The sequence below is a fragment of the Citrus clementina genome, unplaced genomic scaffold (genome assembly GCF_000493195.1).
Source record: "Citrus clementina cultivar Clemenules unplaced genomic scaffold, Citrus_clementina_v1.0 scaffold_4, whole genome shotgun sequence".
NCBI lineage: Eukaryota > Viridiplantae > Streptophyta > Magnoliopsida > Sapindales > Rutaceae > Citrus > Citrus x clementina.
The window spans coordinates 21522755-21546595 of NW_006262274.1; the positions used below are offsets into that span (position 1 = coordinate 21522755).

General features: G+C 34.6%; 3 protein-coding genes across 4 annotated transcripts; 2 read left to right on the forward strand and 1 right to left on the reverse strand.

The window, feature by feature from the left end:
- The first annotated feature begins 1389 nt into the window (after positions 1-1389).
- Positions 1390-9698, forward strand: LOC18043838 (urease). 2 transcript variants are annotated; one of them, XM_024186063.1, is made up of 19 exons: positions 1390-1759; positions 1931-2112; positions 2204-2277; positions 2640-2685; positions 2863-2968; positions 3724-3872; positions 4296-4406; positions 5305-5468; positions 5606-5984; positions 6086-6194; positions 6713-6852; positions 7003-7140; positions 7238-7329; positions 7796-7925; positions 8000-8158; positions 8293-8460; positions 8687-8821; positions 9224-9295; positions 9383-9698. In XM_024186063.1, the coding sequence occupies exons 2-19, from the start codon at positions 1987-1989 to the stop codon at positions 9602-9604; spliced, it is 2520 nt and encodes an 839-aa protein (XP_024041831.1). In that variant the 5' UTR covers positions 1390-1759; positions 1931-1986; the 3' UTR covers positions 9605-9698. The 2 variants fall into 2 exon arrangements, with proteins under 2 accessions (XP_024041831.1, XP_006438093.1); XM_006438030.2 differs by having other exon boundaries at positions 1942-2112.
- A 4962-nt stretch (positions 9699-14660) lies between these two features.
- LOC18043839 (lipoxygenase 6, chloroplastic) lies at positions 14661-19558 on the forward strand. The gene is made up of 9 exons (XM_006438031.2): positions 14661-15167; positions 15439-15722; positions 15834-16071; positions 16179-16511; positions 16778-16863; positions 16954-17061; positions 17526-17827; positions 18037-18303; positions 18482-19558. Exons 1-9 carry the CDS (start codon positions 14780-14782, stop codon positions 19239-19241), a joined length of 2766 nt encoding a protein of 921 aa, XP_006438094.1. The 5' UTR covers positions 14661-14779; the 3' UTR covers positions 19242-19558.
- Positions 19559-19621: 63 nt separating this feature from the next.
- On the reverse strand, positions 19622-22521 carry LOC18043840 (4-coumarate--CoA ligase-like 9). The gene is made up of 6 exons (XM_006438032.2): positions 21245-22521; positions 20496-20685; positions 20261-20406; positions 20076-20143; positions 19864-19966; positions 19622-19767 (listed from the first exon to the last, which is right to left on the reverse strand). The coding sequence occupies exons 1-6, from the start codon at positions 22301-22303 to the stop codon at positions 19642-19644; spliced, it is 1692 nt and encodes a 563-aa protein (XP_006438095.2). The 5' UTR covers positions 22304-22521; the 3' UTR covers positions 19622-19641.
- Between the last annotated feature and the right edge of the window lie 1320 nt (positions 22522-23841).

Below are 23841 nucleotides of genomic sequence, written 5' to 3' on the forward strand. Positions count from 1 at the left end.
AAAATAAGAAAGTAGCGAGTGATTTATTAAAATTGAACTAAGAAACAATCTATTAAGGTTTCTCGATATAAGAGAGACCTAAAAAGCCTTTAAAGATGTTTAATACAACAACAAAAGTAGAAGAAAACAATTCAATTATTCTAATTATCACTCTCTTTTTTGTCTCATATTTCTTCATCAATTTATTTTTGTTGTTAAAACTATTATGTTTGAGAGTACAACCTCATAACAATGTTATTGTATTCTAGGGATCAAATTGCCTTGTTCTTTTCTTGCACTGAAAAATCTTTCTTTGAGGCTCTCCACCTTATTTTGTTTTTCTTACACTGAAAATTATTCTTTAGAGGCTCGGAATTTGGTCTACTTTGTGCATCTTGATAAATTTATGTCCACTAATCCAGTAACAATTTCGAGTTATGACATATAACTTTTTGGTTTAAGGTCGTTGCATACAACTCTGGGTTAATTAACAAGAATGCTAAACTCAAGTAACTGTTCATTGTTCTAGCAGATTTGGGAAAAGCAATATTAACTCATATTTCGAATAAGTTCAAGTATCGAAAATGTCTATGATTCGATTAAAAATTCGTCAGCACTTGCTAAGTTTCTTTAGAGTCTCCATATGTTACATTTAATTTAACTTATAACCACATAAAGTTCACTTACTTGCTCATCAAATTTTATGGTTTTTTTTTTAGCACCGGAAAAACCTAATGGTAAGTTACAAAAGGGGTGGCAAAACAAATAAACGAATTAAATTATAAACGAACATGGGTAAAAACTCTGCTAATTCAATTTCGATACGTTTATTAAACAAACTGAAATTTCAAGATTCGATTTTGATTAGTTTATTAAATAAATATTTAGTTTGTTTAGCAAAATTAATAAACGAATCGAATTGAATTGAATCTAGATTCCTTTACTATTTTTTATCCTATAATGAATCTATCACAAATCGAATTGTACAAGAATAAATATATTTAATAAGCAAAAATTAAGTATAATAAAATATAAAAAGACCACAAATTTAACATCTTACAAAATACAAACTTATTAGCATTTATAATTATTATATTAGCCTTCAAACTTTAAAATTTTTTAAATACATATTTAAGGATAATAAATAATTTAATTAAGCGAATAATGAATGAATTATAAATAAATAGACCGAATTCGATTTGTTTATGATCTATTTATTAAATGAAACTAAATGAGTAAAAAAATCAATATCTTCGAATTCAAATCTGCTTCGTTTAATTATCGGATGGAATCAAATTCACTTGTTTCTTGATCGAATCAATTTTTAAAAACTTTAAATTATTATTATTATTATTATTATTTTGAGAAGAAGCTTTAAATTATTTAATTCGCATCAAATCAACTCATATTACCAGCCCTCACAACAACTCCGGAAAATCCTTTTCTTCACCGTCGTTATCTAATCGCACGTGTCAGATTGGTAGATATGCGGCTGATTAGTACATTTTGCTGACGTCTTCAAGCTCCACTCGCCTTTTCCAATGTACACGACGAGATCATGACTCGTGGAAAAATACAAAAGTTAAAAATGAATTGAAAAATACAAGCATCTCTTTTTTTTTGGGGGGGGGGTCCCTACGTCTGTGCACACATCTGCAGACTGCAGTCCAAAAGTACGAGCATTTTAAGCGGTGCCTTCCTTAAACTCGAAAAACTCGCCGCTGCGACTCTGTAGTCTTTCATTGTTATCCGATGAACGGCTTTTCTGCCACCAGTTGAGGTCGGTTTAAAAGCTCCGTTCTGATTTACTGTCATTGTTATTTAAAAATAATAAAATGCGTTTTTCCTTTTAATTTCTGAAATAAATCGTCAGCTAAGCCTCCGTTTACTAAATTTGCTTAATAAATTATTTGATTTTGAATGTATTTGAAATATGAATTTTTCATTTTAGTTTTTGATTAGGAGGTGATTGTTTGGACGTAAAAAAAAAATTTGAAAAATTGAAAAATGAAGTTGACTCCGAGAGAAGCGGAGAAGTTAGGACTCCATAATGCAGGATACCTTGCACAGAAACGATTGGCGCGTGGCTTAAGACTTAACTACACTGAAGCTGTTGCACTCATAGCTACTCAGGTAATTTCTCCTGCCAAATCAATTTTAGTAAGTTTTAATTTCTGCTTTTTATATGATCATATTTTTTTTATGATATTTAATCACTCAATAGACTTTGGAGTTTGTTCGTGATGGTGATAAGACTGTTGCTGAGTTGATGGATATTGGAAAGCAAATTTTAGGAAGGTAATATGTGAATCTTTTATTTTTTTATTTTTATTTATTTTTTTTAAATTAACAAAGTTTTGATTCTATCTTGTATTGTTTAGTTAAAAATAGATAAAAAAAGGTTTTTTTCAGAGATCCAAAAGGCCTGAATGATACTTTGTAAGTGATTGTTTAGTAAACACTATTTGAATTGAAGAAAGCACTTTGAGCACTTTATGAAGACACTATTGATAAGTACAATCTTAAAAAGGTCTTTTTTTAAAAAAAAAATTTTGAACGGATCTTGGAAAGGAATTAAAAGTGTTTTTGTAAAACATTCTCAAATGCAGCCTTAGTTTGCAATTAAAAATCTAAAGTTCTGTATCTCGTTCTGTTAACAGAAGACAAGTTCTCCCAGCTGTGGCACATCTTTTGGACACTGTTCAGGTATTAAGTGTCTCCTAGTTATTAGATAACAATAAAGCTTCTTTATGAATGCGTGGGTGGTAACAATGTAGGTTGAGTTACAATTTGATTGTACAGAATAGCCAGAATGGATGATCATGTAGTCTTATGAAAACATTTCGGTTTTGAGTTTTAGTTATTAAGGAACTATGGATACAGGTTGAAGGCACATTTCCTGATGGGACAAAGTTAATCACCATACATGATCCAATAGCAAGTGAAAATGGAAATCTGGAGCTAGCTCTGCATGGTTCTTTTCTGCCAGGTGAGATCTTCTTTGTTGGTGATTGGGAATTCCTCAATGGCCTCTTTTTTGGCCTCTGCAATTTGTACTTTTGAACTCGCTTTATCAGCTAATCATCTTATGTTCATTAAAGGTATTTTGCCTGTCCTTACCTAGTTACCTTAAAGTCAAGGGTTTGTTTATACGGTTTATAATCCAATTCTGCTAGGCAATAAGTTCCCCCCCCCCCCCCCCCTCACCCCCACCAACAATGATCTGCACTCAGCAAACGCTTTCTGCATATTGTTATTTTCATTTCTCCCCACTCTTTACTACTCCCATTCTATTATTGTAGTTTTGAATGGCTTGAAACTAACTTGTAAATACCTAGGGTATGTTTAATGCAATTTATAGCCACAAGTCATTTCCTGGAAGACTTGTGAGAACTTGAAAAATCATCTAGAAAATATCTGGATGGTTGGACAAAAGAATATTGTGATGACTCATCATCTAGGACAGCTTAATTGATTGAAATTCAATGTAAGCAACTCCCTTTCATGTGCCAAAATACAATTGAACCTTGGCCTTATTTACCTATCCAATTACAATTTCCTTGAAATTTGCAAGCTTATGCTTATTTGTTAATGAACATTCTTCAAACTTCTGTAACACGGTTGATGTTTAAAATAATCTTATCGATCATACACTTGAGTTTTCCACAATTAGTAATAAAATATGTATATTTGTGCTGCATTTAGAGTCTGAATAACATTGATAGAAGAGTGTTAATTTTGTAGTTCCTGCAATGGACAAATTTCCTGGAATAGAAGATAATAATGTTCCTGGTAGGATTATCCCTGGAGGAGGGAGTGGGAGTATTACACTTAATCATGGAAGGAAAGCTGTAATCCTCAAAGTTGTTAACACCGGAGACAGGCCAGTTCAGGTGTTTGCCTTTAGCTGAATTCCTCTATTCTTGTTATGTACTTTTTCCTTGTTGAATTATACCTTTGGACTAATTTTACATTATTTTGAAGTTACTTATCAAAATCAAGTTTCTATTATTTTGTAGTTACATGAAACTTGTGCAGTTTACCTGTTTAAATGTTAAGGTTACTTATGTCAGTTAAAAGAGTACATCAAATGCTTCTTATTTATCTGTTGGGCAAGATTTGGCCAGAGCCAGTTGTATGATTTGTCTGTTTATTTAGACTAATGTATAATTTTGTGGTACAAGCTTAGTTTTATTCAGCAATCTGTGAAGATGCATTCCAAAAGCATCATATTTTAACAACTGACAACCTCTGATTTGCTGTTTTGCTTTGAAAACCCTCTCTGTACATAAATCATTAAGCGTTCTTTTTTCCAGGTGGGTAGCCACTATCACTTCATTGAGGTGAACCCCTACTTGGTTTTTGATCGAAGAAAAGCATTTGGGATGCGCTTGAATATAGCAGCAGGAACAGCTACACGATTTGAGGTCCAATCTTGTAATCTTTATCTTTTACGAAAGTTATGATTTCATGTTAAGAGATTCGTTTTCTGTTCAAAAGTGGTTTTATTTACTGAAGTAACGTGCCCTGTTGATTCCTTCACGTGGCAAAAAGTTTCAGCTGCTGCCTGCTAGCAAATTTCTCAATTTTTTAAAGGGAAATTATCATTCGTATATCCTATATTTGCTCTGTTATCAAAAATACTACAACACTTTGAGGGTATATCAATTGGCCACCCTAAATTGTCAAAAGCTATCTGCCGACCACCAAACCGTTAGCTGCCATTTGAAAGTTAACGGAATTATATCGAATTGACAATTTTACCCTTGAAACTTAAATTAAAGTAAAGGAAAATTATCACTTGTATACCCTTAAATTATCACTTGCATCATATGAAAAGACCAAATTACTCCTCTGATATCATCCTATTTAAACAGCAAGTAACGGTTTGGTGGACGGCAGATACATTTTGTCAACTTAGGGTGAACGATTGATACACCCTCAAAGTGTTATAGTATTTTTGATAACGGAGTAAATTAAGGGTATACGAATGATAATTTCCCTTTTTTAAATAAGTTGTGCTGTGTCGGTACGCACGATTTAAGAGAGCTGCTATCGAGATATTATGTGAGAAAGTATCCGACACAAGCCTACTCTGAGGATTTGGTTTGATAGTTGTGAAAAAAATTATTTGTGATTTTATGTTAAGATTGAATAATATTAGTTAGTCTTTTGTTTTGAGAAGAGGTCACTAGTAGTTCATTGAATATGTCATTGAAGCTTTGGTGTTTCCTAGTTTTATTCATGGGCTTGACGTCTTCATCTCTTTAGTCAAAGCATTCTGTGCATTTTAAGTCTTTTACAGGAATTTTTTTACTTTCACAGCCAGGGGAAAGTAAAATTGTTAAACTTATAAGCATTGGAGGTAGGAAAGTGATCAGAGGTGGAAATGGAATTGTGGATGGTCCAACTGATGATGCTGGATGCTCAGCAGCTATGGAAGCTGTAAAATTGAGACAATTTGGCAACCAAGAAGAAGCAAACACTAGGTTTGGAATTTCTTCTGAGCAAATTTCTGCTACCTTGTTTACTTCTATTCTAGTTATCAATAAGATTCTTAATTTAGATAGCCTAGTCTAACCGAAGAATTGAACGAAGGTGGCTGACCTTAGTAGTGATTTTGCAGTGTAGGCATAGCTGGAGAAGATCATTATCTCACTACTGTCATTTCTCGGGAGGCTTATGCTAACATGTATGGCCCGACTACAGGTGATAAAATTCAGCTTGGAGATACCGAGTTGTATGCTGAAATTGAAAGCGATTTTTCTGTTTATGGCGATGAATGTGTATTTGGAGGTGGAAAAGTCATAAGAGAGGGCATGGGCCAGGCCTGTGGCCATCACTATGCTAAGTCTCTGGATACTGTAATAACGAATGCTGTGATTATAGATCATTCTGGAATTTTCAAGGCAGATATTGGTATTAAAAATGGTCTTATTGTTGCCCTTGGTAAAGCGGGCAATCCAGATATTATGAACGATGTCCATCCTAATATGATAATTGGGGTAAGTTTCATACTGAAATGTGAAAGCAGTTAGCAGTGTAGAAGTTATAATTCCCCACTGTGTCTCTAGCGACATACTCATACCTGCTCATTCTTTCTCAGGCTAACACTGAGGTTATTGCTGGAGAAAGATTTATAGTAACTGCAGGAGCCATAGACTGTCATGTGCATTTCATATGCCCTCAATTGGCACATGATGCAATTGCAAGTGGTGAGCAATATTGTTAGAAATACTTTAGCTGCTGTCTTTCTTATAAACAACTTGCATGTACACATAAAACTGCATTATCTTAATATCTGAACTGTCGAAGATATCTGTGAGTTTATTGAATTTCATGCATTTCATGTCTTTCCTTTTTAATGATTAGAGTTGGGAGTAGAGTGGATTGTACCCTGTATATTTTAAGTTTTAACAAAGACAGTATGTAGGATCATGAACATATTAAACCTGCAATTGAAGATGTGAAAGAATAATCACATGTGCTCAAATGGTATCCAAAACACTTGAAAAAACTCATCTGGATACAATAGTGACCATCCTGCAGATTGTTCCATTAATAATGGGACATGGAGTTGCATTTTAGATTCTGTTATCTGTGACTCAGTGTTTATCGGAATTCTTAAAACTCATTTTAGGAGAAATGAGTGAGAGAAACAGAAACATGTTAACCAAATATCCTTGTAAAATTTTAAACGAGACTTACTCCAAGTACTTTAACCATTTTGTAGGCATTACAACATTAGTGGGAGGTGGAACAGGACCTGCTGATGGGACACGAGCAACTACTTGTACACCAGCTCCGTCACAGATGAAGTTAATGCTGCAATCAACTGATGACCTGCCTCTAAATTTTGGCTTCACAGGAAAAGTAAACTTATAGATTGTATACTTGTGAACTTTCTTCTGCTCATTTATTCTACAGACCAATTCGAGGCAGAGCTATCCTCTGTTAATCTATAAGATAACTAGATGACCTTTCACCTTCTTCCTTCTCCTTTATTATGCATGTCTACTTTAGGGGAACAGTGCCAAACCTGATGAGCTACATGAAATAATTAAAGCTGGAGCTATGGGATTGAAGTTGCATGAGGATTGGGGAAGTACACCAGCTGCAATAGATAATTGTTTGACTGTTGCAGAAGAATATGACATCCAGGTTTCTTTTTCCTCTCCTGAATCTTACAAAAAGAAGTTTTTTCTGTTTTAAGTTTTGCATTGATAGCCATCCTTTTCTATGCATGATGATTTGGCAGGTTAATATCCACACTGACACTTTGAATGAATCTGGATTTGTGGAACATACAATCGCTGCCTTTAAAGGAAGAACAATTCATACTTACCACAGGTATTATTTTCATGCATACTCTGCAATTTGTTTCTCGATATTCTTTGAGTTCCAACACATCATTAGACCACTAGATAATCAATATTGTTCTCACAATAGCAAAATTCCTTCTTTCAAGATGCCTCGTGACATCGATTTCGCATGTAAAGAGAATGTTCTTAGTTGCTGTCCTCTTTGTTGACGCATTTGATTTTGTACATAATATTTACAGTTCATGCTTGAGGTTTTTCTACTTTTTTCTGCCCATCCTCAGTAAGCTTTAAGATATATGGCTTGTGAATATGATGAACATTTTATTACATAACTTGCCATAGGGAATAAGCACTACGGCTTGTAAAGAAGGGATATATTTGTTATTTTAGATCTGTGTTTAAAATTGTAAATAAAAACATATATTCTCTTTTCGGAAAATCCCATTACATTTACTGATTTTTATGTTTCTAACATTTGATAACTTCTTGGACAGTGAAGGTGCAGGTGGTGGTCATGCTCCAGATATTATCAAAGTTTGTGGTGTCAAAAATGTCCTTCCCTCGTCAACAAACCCTACACGGCCATATACCTCCAATACTATAGATGAACATCTTGACATGCTGGTATGAAAGGAAAATGCCGGTAATGATACAGTGTATATGAATGTGTCATTCTTAGTTGCTTTGAATAATTGCAGATGGTCTGCCATCACCTGCATAAGGACATTCCAGAAGACGTAGCTTTTGCTGAATCAAGAATTAGAGCTGAAACAATTGCTGCAGAAGACATATTGCATGATATGGGGGCAATTAGCATCATATCTTCTGATTCCCAGGCTATGGGTCGAATTGGCGAGGTTATTGATATTCACATCGGGTTTAGAATTATCTGCGTTATTTTATTGAATACTCTTTTTGTCAGTAATGCTTTTAACTGCCAAGATTTTTCAATGATCCAAGTCTTAGATGAGTTAAAATCTCTTTCTACCAGGTGATAAGCAGAACTTGGCAAACTGCACACAAGATGAAGTCACAAAGAGGATCATTTGGTCCAAGTGCTGCTGACAATGACAACCTTAGGATCAGAAGATACATCGCAAAATACACAATAAATCCAGCAATAGCTAATGGGTTTTCCCAGTTTGTTGGTTCAGTGGAGGTAATATGTGTTAAAATATTTGATATGATCACATTTTAGTCATCCAAAATAGAAAATCAGCCTATATGTATAAATCATGTAATTAACCAGGCATTTAGCACAGGTTAATTGAAGTGTTTATATTTAGATGATAACCGTAAATTGTCAGCTATTTCACAAGTTTCAGGCACTGCATTTGACATTTGGTGTTAAGAATCTTATGTAATTTATAATTATGTTTCTGCAGGTGGGGAAGTTGGCTGATCTTGTTCTATGGAAACCGTCTTTCTTTGGGGCAAAACCAGAGATGGTTATTAAAGGTGGTGCAATTGCATGGGCTAATATGGGTGATCCAAATGCAAGCATCCCCACCCCTGAACCGGTAAGTAATCATTATAATCCTTTTAAGCATGTGTTTTACATGTCAGTTTAACCTGCTAGCCCTGTTATTAAGACCTCCAGCACTGGCATTGACTTCTTTTAACCACTTTAATTATTAATGGGTATCTGATGATGCAAAATTGCCTGTTATCAGAATCTGTCCCTTGATGATCGGTTCGAGTTTGAGGCCCCTGTTGGTCACATTTGAATATCAAACTAGTTTTAAATGAAAAGAACAGATGACCGTTATACTTAAAGAGGGTCATAAACCATAAATTTGCTATAATGTTGGAGCATGATGGAATGTACGGATACTCAACTAGCTAGAACTTAAACCGGATTTTCTAAATTCTACAGCATGACGTTTGGTTCCCTTATATATGGAAGAGATGATCTATTTCAGGTTCTATCAAGGCCCATGTTTGGAGCATTTGGCAGAGCTGGAAGTGCCAACTCTATTGCATTTGTCAGCAAGGTACGTCTCTCATTCTGGCATTAACCCACTCTCTTACACTCCTTCCGTTTATTACATTTTAGCAAATTTCATTTTTGTCACAAGCAGGCAGCTGCAGAATGTGGAATAAAAAGCTCATATGGACTGAACAAGAGGGTAGAAGCCGTAAGCAACGTGAGGAAACTCACAAAACTGGACATGAAGCTCAATGATTCCCTCCCAACCATCACAGTAGACCCGGAGACATACACAGTTACAGCAAACAATGAAGTTCTCACTTGCTCTGCTGCCACCAAAGTTCCCCTTTCCAGAAATTACTTCCTCTTTTAGGGCATCTCCAATGCTTAACACCATTTTGGTGTAACACCAACACAAAAAATGTATCTTTTTCACACCAAATTACTATTTCATCTCTAATCCATTTACACCAAAAAAAAATATTCTTCTTTTTATTCTTTTAATTCTCAAGAATTAATTCAATAAACACAATAAATATTAGTATTAATATAGATAATTAAGTAATAAGTAATTTTATATCGATTAACAAAAAAAATATAGAAAATTATTAAATTTACATTTAATTAACTAAATTAGTACATTATGAAAATTAAATATTACATTAATATAGAAAAATACAATAACAATAATAATACTATGATTATTCGAATTATTAAATTCATCTCATAAATGATCAATTAGTGCATTTTGGAGTACAATGTGAGCCTCTTTATTCTTAATTTGTTTGTGTCGAGTAAGAAATTCTTAAAATTTAGTATTCTCATCTACCTTTATATCAACAGTTGGTATTGACGCTTGCATCCAATCATTAATTGTTGTATTAACATTACGTTCATCTTTGATTATCATATTGTGCATAATAATGCAAGCAATCATTATATCATGTAACACATGTTTGTTCAAAAAACATGATGGTCCAACAATAATTGCAAAATGTGATTGAAGGACTCCAAATGCATGTTCTACATCTTTCCAACATACTTCTTGTTTTATGATAAATAATTTCTTTTTAGAATCACGTGGATCATTGATAGTTTGTATAAGAGTAGACCATTTTGGGTAGATATCATAAGCTAAATAATAACCCATATTATATTTGTTCCCTCTAATGACATAATGAGCAGGATGAGCAATACCTGAAGCAAGGTTGGCAAAAAGACGGGATGCCTTCAACGCATTAATGTCATTATTTGAACCAGGCAAACCAAAATATGCATTCCATATCCAAAGATCATAATCAGTTACAACCTCCAGAATAATAGTTAGAGTTCCGCGACAACCAGCATTAGGAATGACAATGAGGTAGATATGAGTTGGATCTACTCTGCTCCATATTTAGATCCATAATAAAAATCAAGATCCGTATTTGCTCTAGATCCGTCATGAATCCATATTTTTTGCTCTATATCCAAATTTAAAAAAGAAATAAATATATATATGTTCCAAATCCAAAAAAAAATTAAAATTAAAATCTATTTTAGATCCGTCATGAATTCTAAAACTCAGCATTTAAAAAGTAATAATTTTTTAAAATGAAAATTTAAGGCTAAAATGTATTGATAACAAATAAATTATATAAAATTTCTCAAAAATATAATAAATATTGTAACTTATATTTTTACACCAAAATAATAAATAAGAAAGATAATAAAATATTCTTCAAAAGTAATTACAGGAGTAAGATCAATTTAATATTCTATTATCTCCTTCGTCATTCTAATATCCACGACACATCTACCTTTATTCCTACAACATTAAATAATGATATATAAATTAAATATTATTTATATTCAATCATTTATTATTTTTATTATGACTATATTTAACTAAATATATAAATAATTATATTTTTTAAAAATTATTTAATCAATATAATAAAATAAATTTAGTGTTAATTTTGATATCAGAGATGGCCTTGGGCTTCCACTGTTATTTTTCCCAACTTGTAGTCTTTGACCATATCTAATTGAAAGATTTTTTTTTCTTAGGAGTTGGTAACAGACAGAGACAATCAATCAATCAACGTCAAGAAGATAATGAAGTGGCGCATGGTTTACCTGTGATAAAGAAGTATCAGTTCTAGTGACGCCCCCACGTATACACAAGACAACTGGGACCATTAGCCATCATTGATTCCAAATTGAAAGAAACTGCAGAACCAGGCGGTGCCTGTTGTGGTGCGTTTGTCTTTGGACCATTTTCGTAAGAGAAAAAGGTTTCAATTTTAATTTAACCATTGCGGGTGACTTCTGTTTGTTTTTCACATTATCTATGACTTGAATAGATGAATCCAATTTAGTTTCTTAATCTGGTGAACTTGGTTGCTTCATCTAAGATAAGGTGTACTTGTTTTGAACCATTTGTCCGATTTTTAGTTAAAAGATCAACCCGGCCGGATTAAACTAATGTGCATACAAACCGATGAATCTTGATAAAGAGTGCTGTTATTTATCCCGAATTTTGATCCTGAATTTACGTCTCGAAAGTCAAAACACACCGTTTAATTTAGTAAGAGAAAGTGAAAAGTAAATGAAATCAAATCAAACGGTGCGTTTTCACAAGATAAATAACTTTTCCCCTCGATAAATTGGATCAAATCTCTCAACTTGTGAAAAAGACGACAGAGACTATGAATCGAAGTCTTCATAGATCTATTTTTACAATCCTGTATCATACGCACGTGTGAAACTTTATGTAGAAAGGAAAGCCTTTCCATGTGTTTCAACATTAGATCACTTGAATATATATATATATATATATATATATATAATATATGATCATGATTTGACCCCAGAAAATATTATACGTGTCTGCGAATACCATGTGATGTTTCAATAATTTAGTGATTATCTCTTCGATAAAATAAAACAATTCTGAGGGTGGCGTAGCGGTGAATTATTGTTTCATTTTGCATGTACGTCCCTCGTGTTGCTTATTTTAATTGCCGTTCTTTGCAGGATTGGATAAGTGGGACCCAACTGCAAGTCTGCGGCCCTCATAATTATACATCACGTGGTGTTGTTGTGGTGGCATTTTCGTCAGAGCATTTCATCCGCTCATTTTGCCATTGTCTAATTAAAATTTTTTTTTTCTTTTAAGTAATTTATTAAAACTCGTATCGCAATTTTATTGAATGGTCTAATAAAAATTTTAATTAGAAATTTAGGATAATACATTTGGTGAGGGAAATTTAATTTAATTCCTTATCTGAACGTGACATAAGCATGAAAATCCTCTGGATCTCAGTTTTACAAAAAAATATTTTCTAAAAAAAACGATTATACAGTATAAGAATTAAATATTATAAAATAAACGTGAAATGAAGTATTTTCAACATAATCATGTATGTTTAAATAATACTTGTTTAAGTTTGGTAGATGTTGAGACTTCTGGAAGGCACAGTTAAAAAAATGCATACAATAAAAGGGAGTGTGGGAAAAACAGGGCACATAAAAAATTTCTCCCTTTTTTTTTTTTAATTGAACCACGTTTTTCAAACTATTCAACCAATTGTTGTGGGTCATACCAATCTTTAGAAATTAGAATATGGCAGACGTGTCTTTTTTTTTTTTCAAATTTTTTTAAGAAAAATTATCATTACACCACATTTATTTTATCTTATATTCATCCAACTATTACAAAATTATAATATGTATTTTACACCACCTTTCTTTTTATATTTATATCAACTAGCCACTTTTGTATTAACACTATTAAATAATTTTAATAAAATGATAATTTTACTCATAAATAAATTAAAAAACTATTTTATCTTACAAAAACTTTTAAAATTAAAAATTATAATCATTAAAAAAATCCCTAAATTTAATTAAAAATAAATCCCAAATAGATATGCTCAACTGATTTTTACTAAATTTAGATTTTACAAAATTTTAAAAATTATTTTTATTAAAAATTATAATTTTACAAAATTTTAATAAAAATAAATGAATTTATTTATTAAAAAATTATAATTTTGTAAAATTTTATTAAAATAACTGAATTTATTTCTTAAAAGAATAAATCCTAAAATTTTAATAATTTAGGGGATTTTTATTAAATCCCAAAATTTTGTAATTATTTTTATAATTATAATTTTATATTAAAATAATAATTTTGGGATTTATTTTTATTAAATTTAGGGATTTTTATCATTATAATTTTTTATTTTTTAAAGTTTTTTATAAAATAAAATGGTCTTTTAATTTATTTGGTGGTAAAATTGTCATTTTATTAAAATTATTTAATTGTGTTAATGCAAAAAAAAAAAGGTGGTACAAAATACATGTTAGAATTTTATAATGGTTTGATGAACAAAAAATAAAATAAAGATAGTGTAATGATAATTTTTTTTAATTATTATTATAATTAAAAAATAAGTACTTCAAATAATAAAATTGGCTGCTCTAGACAGCTCATTTTGATATGATAAAGGATCATCGTGTTGATACTTAGTTTCCCATTCAATTTGAACTAAATAATTGAGAAAAAAATAATTATAATTTCCTCTCTATATTTTTTTTTGAAACATCACATGCTATTCATAACAGTAATTTTCTAACTAACGGGTGATTGTGGCGTTAAAGTTGCATAATACTTATCGCTCTAGGAATGATAAAATGGGTCAACAATTCGTGTTCGTGTTATGTTAAATTAGTGTCGTGTCAAATTTAGATATATCCAAACACAATTGATCTAATAATCGTGTCAAAATATTGAGACTTTAACATAATATAGAAAATAAACAAATTACCTAATAACCCACTTAATATTTATATATTTAACAAAATTTACATTAAACATTCACACACTGTTATATAAATCGATATTATAAAATATATATATGTCTATCAATATTTTAGACATTTATATTATTAAAGTTTTAAATTTATATAAAATTTTATAAATAAAATATATATGTTTATCCTTCAAAAAAAATAAAAAAGAGAACATATTTAATATTTGAGTTTTGATGATAAGAATTTATAAATTAATTTAAAATAAAAAATATAATTATATTATTAATTAAGTAAATAAATTAATAACTTTAACCTTAACGTTACACAAAAAGAAGAATTATATTGACCGGAACCAATTCATTTAATAATTATATTAAATTTAATGACTTATATCTTTTTATTCCTACGGTGTTGGTGCTGGATAATCCAGTCGTGTTAAATTTTACTACACCTATACCACTCACCGGCTTCTTCAATACTAGGTGACCTTCGCACAGCTTCGTGCGGATCTACGTATCGCTTTTCTGATGATTCATTGGTTCGTTATGCACACGCGTTTAGTGTCGAAAGTGCTTCATTTTGCGGTGAGAACAGACAAAATGTCTTTCTCAAAGCCCAGTTCTGGCTCTTAGCGAAAGACAACGAGATCGTTTAGAATATGCGCAAGCTTGCTTTCTCTCATTCTTTGCTGTCCATAAAGTGTTGACTTAAAAAACGACTTGGAAGAAAATTGTATGCAGTGAATCCAATGTCTTCAGCTCTAAAAACACAGCTCTTGACCGGCCCTGCCCTCCGGCGGGTTCCGGCTATTCCCGGCGCTGTGAGTAATGGGAATCTCCGGCCGGCCCGAGTGACCAAGTCCAAGTTCTGCCCGATTCGGGCTGTTGTAAACAGTGATCAAAACAAAGCTACAGAGGCTGCTACGAAGTCAGTGGACGCAAAAGACGTTAACGGGTCGTTATTGGTTAGTAGCTCGAGTTCAAAGGAAGGGTTAGTTGATGTGAGAGCAGTGATCACGATAAGGAAGAAGTTGAAAGAAAAGCTCACTGAAAAGATTGAGGATCAATGGGAGCTTTTTGTAAATGGGATTGGACAAGGAATCATGATTCAGCTTATAAGTGAAGACATTGATCCTGGTTAGCTTCTTTTGTTTTCTTATTTTTTAAGCCTTCATATCTTCTGTTTCTTGCATTTATGGTGGGATTTTTTCTTTTTTTGGGTCAAATGCTTAAATTTCTTTCTTAAATTTCTTTTTTTTTCCTTTTTTTTGGGATAGGATAACAGTACTAAAATTTTCATAAATGATGATCATGCATCATGGCTATTTCTCTGCATCTTCCTCTCTTGCTTAAGATATTTTTTGGCAGGTTTTTTGCTTTAAACTAATTAATAGATTTGTTCTTGCAGTTACCAACTCAGGGAAGAGTGTAGAATCTGCAGTGAGGGGCTGGTTGCCGAAGCCGGTAACTTCAAGCAATGTCAACATTTTTCAATATGAGGCTAATTTCGGTGTCCCATCTGATTTTGGTAACCCAGGGGCTATTCTCATTACTAATCTTCACGGCAAGGAGTTTTACTTGTTGGAGATTGTCGTTCATGGTTTTGATGGAGGCCCTGTCTTCTTCCCAGCCAATACATGGATCCATTCACGGAAAGATAATGCTGAAAGTAGAATAATCTTCAAAAATCAGGTGAGAATTTTGTAGGAGCATTGCGAGCACTATCCCCTTTTGTCTGGCCTCCACTTTATCTATGATGAATGGTTTTGCTTAAGCATTTAATCCCTTCATTATTGTAAACAGGCCTATTTGCCATCACAAACACCTGCTGGCATAAAGGATCTGAGGCGTGAAGACTTGCTGAGTATTCGCGGTAATGGAAAGGGCGAGAGAAAGCATCATGAGAGAATATATGATTATGCGGTCTATAATGATTTGGGTAATCCTGATAAAGACAAAGATCTTGCCAGGCCAGTTCTGAGTGGTGAGGAAAGGCCTTATCCTAGGCGCTGTAGAACTGGCCGACCACCAACCAAGACAGGTATTCTGGTTGCAAGATAATTGTAGGGCAATCCATGTTGCTTACACTTCTTTTTGCGTAACCATCATGCAATTGGGTATTTGTTTAATGCCGTTGACCTTTTCCAGATCCTCTTTGTGAGAGTAGAATTGAAAAGCCCCATCCAGTCTATGTACCTCGGGATGAAACTTTTGAGGAGATCAAGCAGAACACTTTCTCTTCTGGGAGATTGAAAGCTGTACTCCATAATCTTATACCATCAATTGCTGCTTCATTGTCAAGTTCGGATATCCCCTTCACATGCTTCTCCGATATTGATAAGTTATATAATAGTGGTTTTCTCTTAAAAGATGATGATGAACAAAATGGGAGGAGCAAGCTGTTTCTCGCTACTGTCATTAAACAGTTTCTGAATGTCGGTGATAGATTATTTAAATATGAAACCCCAGCAGTTATAAGAAGTAAGTTTGTCACCTTGTATCGTTCTTCCTAGAGATGTCAAAACAGTTGACAGCGATGCTGACTGAATACAGTTACATCACAATCTTGGACCAAATCTTTGTTACCATCATTTACTGATTCTGGGTTTATATTCTTGGGACATTCCTTTTCTTAGCAGTTCAATTCCTTGAACACATAGCATTCATAACTTAGTCTAAAAGGAAAAAGAAAAAGAATAAAAAATTCCTGGAATTTTCATTCTGCCTTTTATCATTATTGTCTCCAGGGGACAGATTTGCATGGTTGCGAGACAACGAATTTGCACGCCAGACTTTGGCTGGTGTCAACCCAGTGAACATTGAGCTTTTGAAGGTAAGATATAGGTAAATCTGCTATCTGTTACTTTTTATATCATGCTTTATTTTCTCTTTTGGGAAGTCTTAGGTTACATTTTTCCAACAGGAATTTCCAATCCTCAGCAAACTAGACCCTGCTATTTATGGACCTCCAGAATCAGCAATCACCAAGGAATTAATAGAGGAAGAACTTCATGGACTGAGCGTGGAAAAGGTATTGATATTGACATGCACTATGTTAACAGCTTCGTATCCTCTTTCTTTTTAATCCAATGCTTCATTTCATGGACACATAAAAAGTGAGACGAATTAGGTGCATTTGTGGTCAAGGTAAACTGTGCTTATGATATATTGGCTTACTTTCCAGCGTTGTTCCTATTGATATCAGCAAGTTGACCCAAAATTTTAACGTGGGTGTCGGCTACCAGGTCTAGTTGTAGGTTAGAAACAAAACATTATCCATTGCACCAAATTATTCAGAAATGCTCTTAATCATATCTGCCGGCTTAGTTTCTGGCAATAGCAGAGCTCACGTTTAGGATCTTCCTTTGATTCTCATCATGTTATTGGTCTACTTGAGACACCACCAAACACAATGCATATTTCCAAGGAAAATATATGTATGGCTCTTGTTCAAGTAGGGAATTCCTGTTTTAACTCTACTATCTGATGATACAGGCTATTGAGGAGAAGAGATTGTTTATACTTGATTATCATGACTTGCTGTTGCCATTTATCGAGAAAATAAACTTCTTGCCAGATAGAAAAACATGTGCCTCTAGGACAGTTTTCTTCTATAACAAGGCTGGCATGCTGAGGCCACTAGCTATAGAGCTATCCCTTCCTCCAACACGTTCTTTGCCTCAGAATAAATACGTTTACACTCATGGCCATGATGCTACAACACATTGGATTTGGAAGCTGGCCAAAGCTCATGTCTGTTCAAATGATGCTGGAGTCCACCAACTAGTAAATCACTGGTAACTAATAAAAAATTAATTTCTTTGAATTAATTTCAAGCCTTGCTTTCATAATCAAGTAATTTTTTTTAATATCTATATATGTAATTTTTTTCCTTATTGATATTTAAAATTGGTGCAGTCCGTGTCTATATTTCTACAGCAAGTGATGTTAAAACAAAAATATGAAACATTGGTATCATTCCAACATGTTGATCTGAATTTCTCAGGCTGAGGACTCATGCTTCTATGGAGCCTTATATAATTGCAACGCACAGACAGCTTAGTTCAATGCACCCCATTTATAAGTTGCTTCATCCTCACATGCGCTACACGCTAGAAATTAATGCACTTGCACGGCAAAGTTTAATAAACGGAGGGGGTATAATTGAGGCTTCTTTCAGCCCAGGAAGGTATGCCATGGAGCTAAGCTCTGCAGCGTACAAGAGTTTTTGGAGGTTTGACATGGAGGCATTGCCTGCAGATCTTTTGCGCAGGTAGGGACCTAATCACTCTTGAGCCTCTAAAACTTGAGTTACATGCACCCAATTTTCCTTTTTGTTTGCTTGTTCTGGTGGCATTATCACCATTTTCAACTCTTCTACCTTAAGGTCAATGTTACCTTCTGGTAAAGCAAACATACTGAGTGACTGATACTAGTGATAAAATTGTCAGGGGTATGGCTGAGGAGGATCCTTCAATGCCTAGCGGTGTAAGACTTGTGATTGAAGACTATCCGTATGCAGCAGATGGGCTTCTTATCTGGTGTGCTATAAAAGAGTGGGTAGAATCATATGTTGCACACTTCTACTCGGAACCAAATTCTGTCACGTCTGATGTTGAGCTCCAAGCATGGTGGAGTGAGATTAAGAACAAAGGGCACTATGACAAAAGGAATGAGGCATGGTGGCCCAAACTTGAAACCAAAGAGGACTTGTCTGGGATAATTACGATAATGATCTGGACTGCATCAGGTCAGCATGCTGCCATAAACTTTGGACAATATCCTTTTGGAGGATATGTTCCTAACCGTCCTACTCTTATGAGAAAACTCGTCCCACAAGAAAATGATCCTGGTTATGAGAAATTCCTTTTAAACCCTCAGCATACTTTTTTGTCTTCACTGCCCACTCAGCTTCAAGCAACTAAAGTGATGGCTGTCCAAGACACTCTGTCCACTCACTCTCCTGATGAAGAGTATCTAGGTCAGGTGAACCAGTTACACAGCCACTGGATCAATGACCCTGAAGTTTTGAATATGTTTGATAAGTTCTCTGCTAATCTGGAGGAGATTGAAAAGATAATAAATACAAGAAATAAAGATTTCCGTCTTAAAGGCAGATGTGGTGCTGGCATTCCACCATATGAACTGCTTCTTCCTTCCTCTGGTCCGGGAGTAACTGGTCGAGGAATCCCCAATAGTATTTCTATCTGATGGACTTAGCTAAATTGAGACAGTGGTAGATGCCTTTTTGTCACTATCGCTTAGTGCATACCATTTTATTTCTGTGTTGTGCGGTTGTATGGACCTTCAATAGATCTTTTGGGGTTCGGTATTTGATATTAAAGCTCTGTAATTTGTGGGTAAAAGATATGATAGGACACAGAAAACTTGGAATATCATGATATTGGATCTGATCTGATCTTTGTAAAGCAACATATAATATGCTGCAACTTATATTGAACATATCGTTTTCTGACTGTCTTTGGCCACGAAAAGTGAAACAGTGCATCTTTTGCATAGAGGAGAAAGAAAGGAAGTACAGTTGTTCAGAAGGTCTTATTACCTGGTTTTTCTGCCTTAGCAACTGTGTTTTTGGCTAAGAAATATAAGTTTACAACTTGGAGGTTGCCTTTGAGTGTGCAAGTTTGATTAACTCCTTCCTTAACACCTTACCAGGGGCATTCTTGGGCAGGGAATCAACAAAGGTCACTTGTCTTATTCTCTTATACGGAGCAACCTACAAGCAGAAAAAAATGAAGTAGATGGTAAAAATCCGTCAAACAAAATACAGTTTTTTGTTCAGAAGATGAGATAATAAGTATCGCATGCATACCTGTTGGGCAATGAAGTCTTGTATTTGTGATTCATCAATAATGCTCCAACGGTTTCTCACCACAAAAGCTATTGGTATCTGACCTGCTTGCTCATCCGGAAACCTGCCAATCCATCAAATGAGACTTTAAATTGTTGTTCCGAAAAGAACCAATATTCCTTAAAAAAAATGATAATGAAACAGAAGAATAAGGGAAATAGATGATGACTTACGGAACCACAGCTGCATCAACTATATCCGGATGGGATTGAAGCAGGTGTTCTAGTTCTGCTGGGGCAATCTAAAGCAGTACAAACATGAGCACATGAAACTTGATTGTTAATACTACACTGATATGATCAGACTGACGACAAATCAAATAACATTTAGGGAGAAGAAAAGGGGTTCCAAATTAAACCTGGTAGCCATTGTATTTGATCATTTCCTTAATCCTATCCACGAAAAACAGAAACCCTTCATCGTCAATATAACAAAGGTCTCCAGTTCTTAGCCATCCATCAGAATCCAGAATGGCTGCAGTAGCTTCCTCATCACCAACATAGCCTATGTATATATATATGAACATTATGAAACTGAAAATATAAAGAGCAATCGTCCAGGTCCAAATGGGAGTGAAGTGCAAAAGCAGTTACCTTTCATAATGAAAGGCCCTCTAACCCAAAGCTCTCCAGGCGTGGAAGGAGGCTGAGGAATTCCTGATTCGGGATCAACAATTTTAGCTTGGCAATTTGATAAAAGCTTTCCTGTGGCGCCTACTACTTGGCATTCTTTTGGACCCACTGTTCCAAATATTCTCGCCGTTGTTTCTGTCAGCCCATATCCCTTCATCAAATTTTATTTTATCATTAATTATTACGACATTAAAGCATCCTTTTTTTCCCCTTTTTCTTTTATTTTAAATTTGTTGTTTGGAAAGAGAGATGATAGGTGCACCGAATTCCAAGCACAGTTGACGGTTGACAGTACGGTTCAACTGTAAATATCTAAAGATGCCAACTGCTCACATAATGCAAAACATACCAAAATTTAAATTTTAAATTTAAAAATAAATAAATAAAAGAGAGAGTGAGAGAAATTAAGGATGAGTAGTATTTTTAGATTTGGTTTCCTAAAAATTATTGGAGATGGACGAAAAAAGACAAAACCTACGCCAACTGACTCAACATATCCCAAATCTGAAGACGACAATTATGCGAGCTCAGAATTTGTGTTTTTGTATGACGTGTAAAATATCAAACATAATTTAAGCTGAATCTTTTTGTAGCAGATTTTTCTGACAGATAGTGACTGAATAAAAAGAAAAAGAGTCTTGTAGCGGAGCAAACTGAGGACTGAGGAGGCATTCACCCCCTTTATTAGAGGTAAAACCAAAACTACTAACCTGGGCCAGATTCACTTTAGGCAGCCTCTCCTTAAACTTCCGAATCACACTCAAAGTCAAATGAGCCCCACCAGACGCCACGACTTCAATCGAGCTCAAATCATAACCGTCCATCGTGCCGCCGTCTCGTGCCATCTTCAAAACAACGGGTGGAGCCAAGACCACGTGGCTAACCCTAAACTCCTCAACAGCTTTCAACACCCTACCGAAGTCAAACTTCCCCATGCACACCAAACTCTCACCCATCCCCAACGACCTCAAACAGCAAGTAAAGCCGTACGAATGGAAGTACGGAACCGTACACAGCACAACCGCCGGCCTGCTCCTCGCCGCACGAACCGCATGACCTCCGGCCACGGCGGCAACCAAGTTCCGCTGAGTCAGTAGCGCTCCTTTGACCATCCCCGTCGTCCCCGAAGAGTACAAGATCGCCGCCGGATCAGATAGCGACACTGAAACCCTAACTCTCTCCTCATCATCATAATAGTCTAATGAATCGGTGGCGGAGAGGGATTCAAACTCGGGGGAGTCGAGCAGAACGGTGCCGTATTTAAGCTGGGGGATCTTGTGAGCGGTGTCGTGAGTGGCGAACGCGATGACCGGTTTGGAGAGATGGATTTGGCGGAGGATTTCGGGTATGGTGCAGGAAGGGTTGGAAGGTGAAACGACGACGCCGAGGGAGAAGAGGGAGAGGTAGAGAACGGGGACGTGAACGGAGTTTTGAGAGAGGAGGAAAGCGACGTCGTATTTGGAGAGCTTGTACTTGGTTTTGAGGGAGTAAGCAAGAGTCTTGATGCGGAGGGTGAGGTCGGGATAGAGAATGCGGTGGCGAGAGGCAGTGTCGATGAGGGCGGTGGTGTCGGGCGGCGGAGCGTGGGATTCGAGGAGGGAGAAGACGTAGGAGGTGACCGACGTCGTTTCGGGTGGGAACGCGATGGAGGGGCGAAGGCTGTGAAAGATCTTGGTTTCGGAGCAGAATCCGTTTTTGGGATCCATTGACAATGAGTTGATGATCGCCATTGGATGATTTGGAGGAGTTGTTGAGATTGCAGTTGGCATTTTAATTCGAATTTTGTCTGTTCATTTTAAGTAAGAGAGAACTCGGCTAAGCTAATTTGAATTTTAATAAATAATTAAATGATGTACTTTACCAGCACCAGTAAGCTGAGGGGACAGGACAATCTCACAGTAGCGTTTCTCCCTCACGATGCATCAGCGTCACCACGATCAGTGCCGTCTTTGGCTTCGGCGCTTTCATCTGAAACTCAAATATGAGAACAAACTAGTTGACAAGCAAAACCTTCTTTATAATACAGCGGACTCACCTAAGTGGCTTGACTGTATTTGCTTATTTGTTTATCAGTTCGAGTAGTAGGAAAGTCGTCTTTGTTAGAAAAATTTGTGCCTCTCAATTCAAGCAGGGGTTGTGCTACGGACTTAAAGGTGTCTTCCACGTTTGGGGTCCTTTTCAAAATATCTCGTGGTTAAAATAAAAAATAATAATAATGATGAGACAAATTATTTTTATTACTGAGCTCTAATTATAAAATTTATTAATTTAATTTAGTTATTTTAATTCAAGTGTTATAGAGATAAAATATACATTATATTAATTTTATGCTATTAGTAATATGTAAAGTCATTTTAAAATATAAAAATATTTTTATATTTTTTAATATTTTCTCTCAATGTAATTTTTATAAAATATTATAAAAATATTTAATGATAACTGTAAAAAATAGATCATTATTCCAAACAACTTAAAAGAAATATTTTATTATATTTTTAACTTTTAGTGTCATATATTTTTTATGATATATAGCTATTATTATTATGTGCAGATAAGGTTTTAAGATGAATTCCGAAAAACTTATAACTTATAATAACATGTCCTTAATTCTAATTTATAACTCTCCTAAACTGAAACTATATTTTTTTATGATTATCTAAAAAATTATTAATATGTAAAATATTACTATAAACTATAAAGAAATTTGAATGTATATGAATTTTTGAAGTGCGCTTCAACATCGTTCAAAAACGAAGATTACACACAGCAAATGTAGACCCAACTTTAATTTGCAAGCTACGCTTTAAATTGCTTGATTTTAGGGCTAACGTTTTTTCGCAATGCCTGTCTGAATATTATCTTTACTTCACATAGGTATCGTCACTCAATCCCTTTTTCTCTTTTAATTTTTTTTTTAATGATTTACCTAACAGATTTTTTTTTTTTCTGGACCAGGAGGCGGTCCTGAGCGAGCTCCAACTATAGAAGACACATTTAAGTCTCGTACCACAACCTAGATTAATCCCCGCTCGCACCGGATCGGGCTGTAAAAGGTAAAGTACTGGCTAAAATAGTAAGAGTGCCTAATCACTGACTTCTCTTAAGAAGTGAGAGTGTCGAATTACTAATATCAACCAACTTTAGTTAATTAACAAAAATTATTATTATTATTACTACTACTACTACTTAGTTGATATATATGCGCATTCACAAGTGTATGGTGCTTTGTAACTCAAAATACACGATGTGTGTGATACTATAATGTTCTCCTCCCTAGGTCCTCGTGCCCTCGTGGGAGACGATCCAA

What these genes read in the sequence shown, in the direction of transcription:
- LOC18043838 (XM_024186063.1), top strand. Translation starts at nt 1,987, where the DNA reads ATGAAGTTGACTCCGAGAGAAGCGGAGAAGTTAGGACTCCATAATGCA. An exon ending in GGAAAGCAAATTTTAGGAAG is followed by an intron (nt 2,278 to 2,639) that starts GTAATATGTGAA and finishes TTCTGTTAACAG; the next exon opens with AAGACAAGTTCTCCCAGCTG. An exon ending in GCATCCCCACCCCTGAACCG is followed by an intron (nt 8,822 to 9,223) that starts GTAAGTAATCAT and finishes GATCTATTTCAG; the next exon opens with GTTCTATCAAGGCCCATGTT.
- LOC18043839 (XM_006438031.2), top strand. Translation starts at nt 14,780, where the DNA reads ATGTCTTCAGCTCTAAAAACACAGCTCTTGACCGGCCCTGCCCTCCGG. An exon ending in AACCCCAGCAGTTATAAGAA is followed by an intron (nt 16,512 to 16,777) that starts GTAAGTTTGTCA and finishes TATTGTCTCCAG; the next exon opens with GGGACAGATTTGCATGGTTG. An exon ending in CCTGCAGATCTTTTGCGCAG is followed by an intron (nt 18,304 to 18,481) that starts GTAGGGACCTAA and finishes TAAAATTGTCAG; the next exon opens with GGGTATGGCTGAGGAGGATC.
- LOC18043840 (XM_006438032.2), bottom strand. Translation starts at nt 22,303, where the DNA reads ATGCCAACTGCAATCTCAACAACTCCTCCAAATCATCCAATGGCGATC. An exon ending in TCAAATACAATGGCTACCAG is followed by an intron (nt 20,144 to 20,260) that starts GTTTAATTTGGA and finishes GTACTGCTTTAG; the next exon opens with ATTGCCCCAGCAGAACTAGA. An exon ending in AAGACTTCATTGCCCAACAG is followed by an intron (nt 19,768 to 19,863) that starts GTATGCATGCGA and finishes TTCTGCTTGTAG; the next exon opens with GTTGCTCCGTATAAGAGAAT.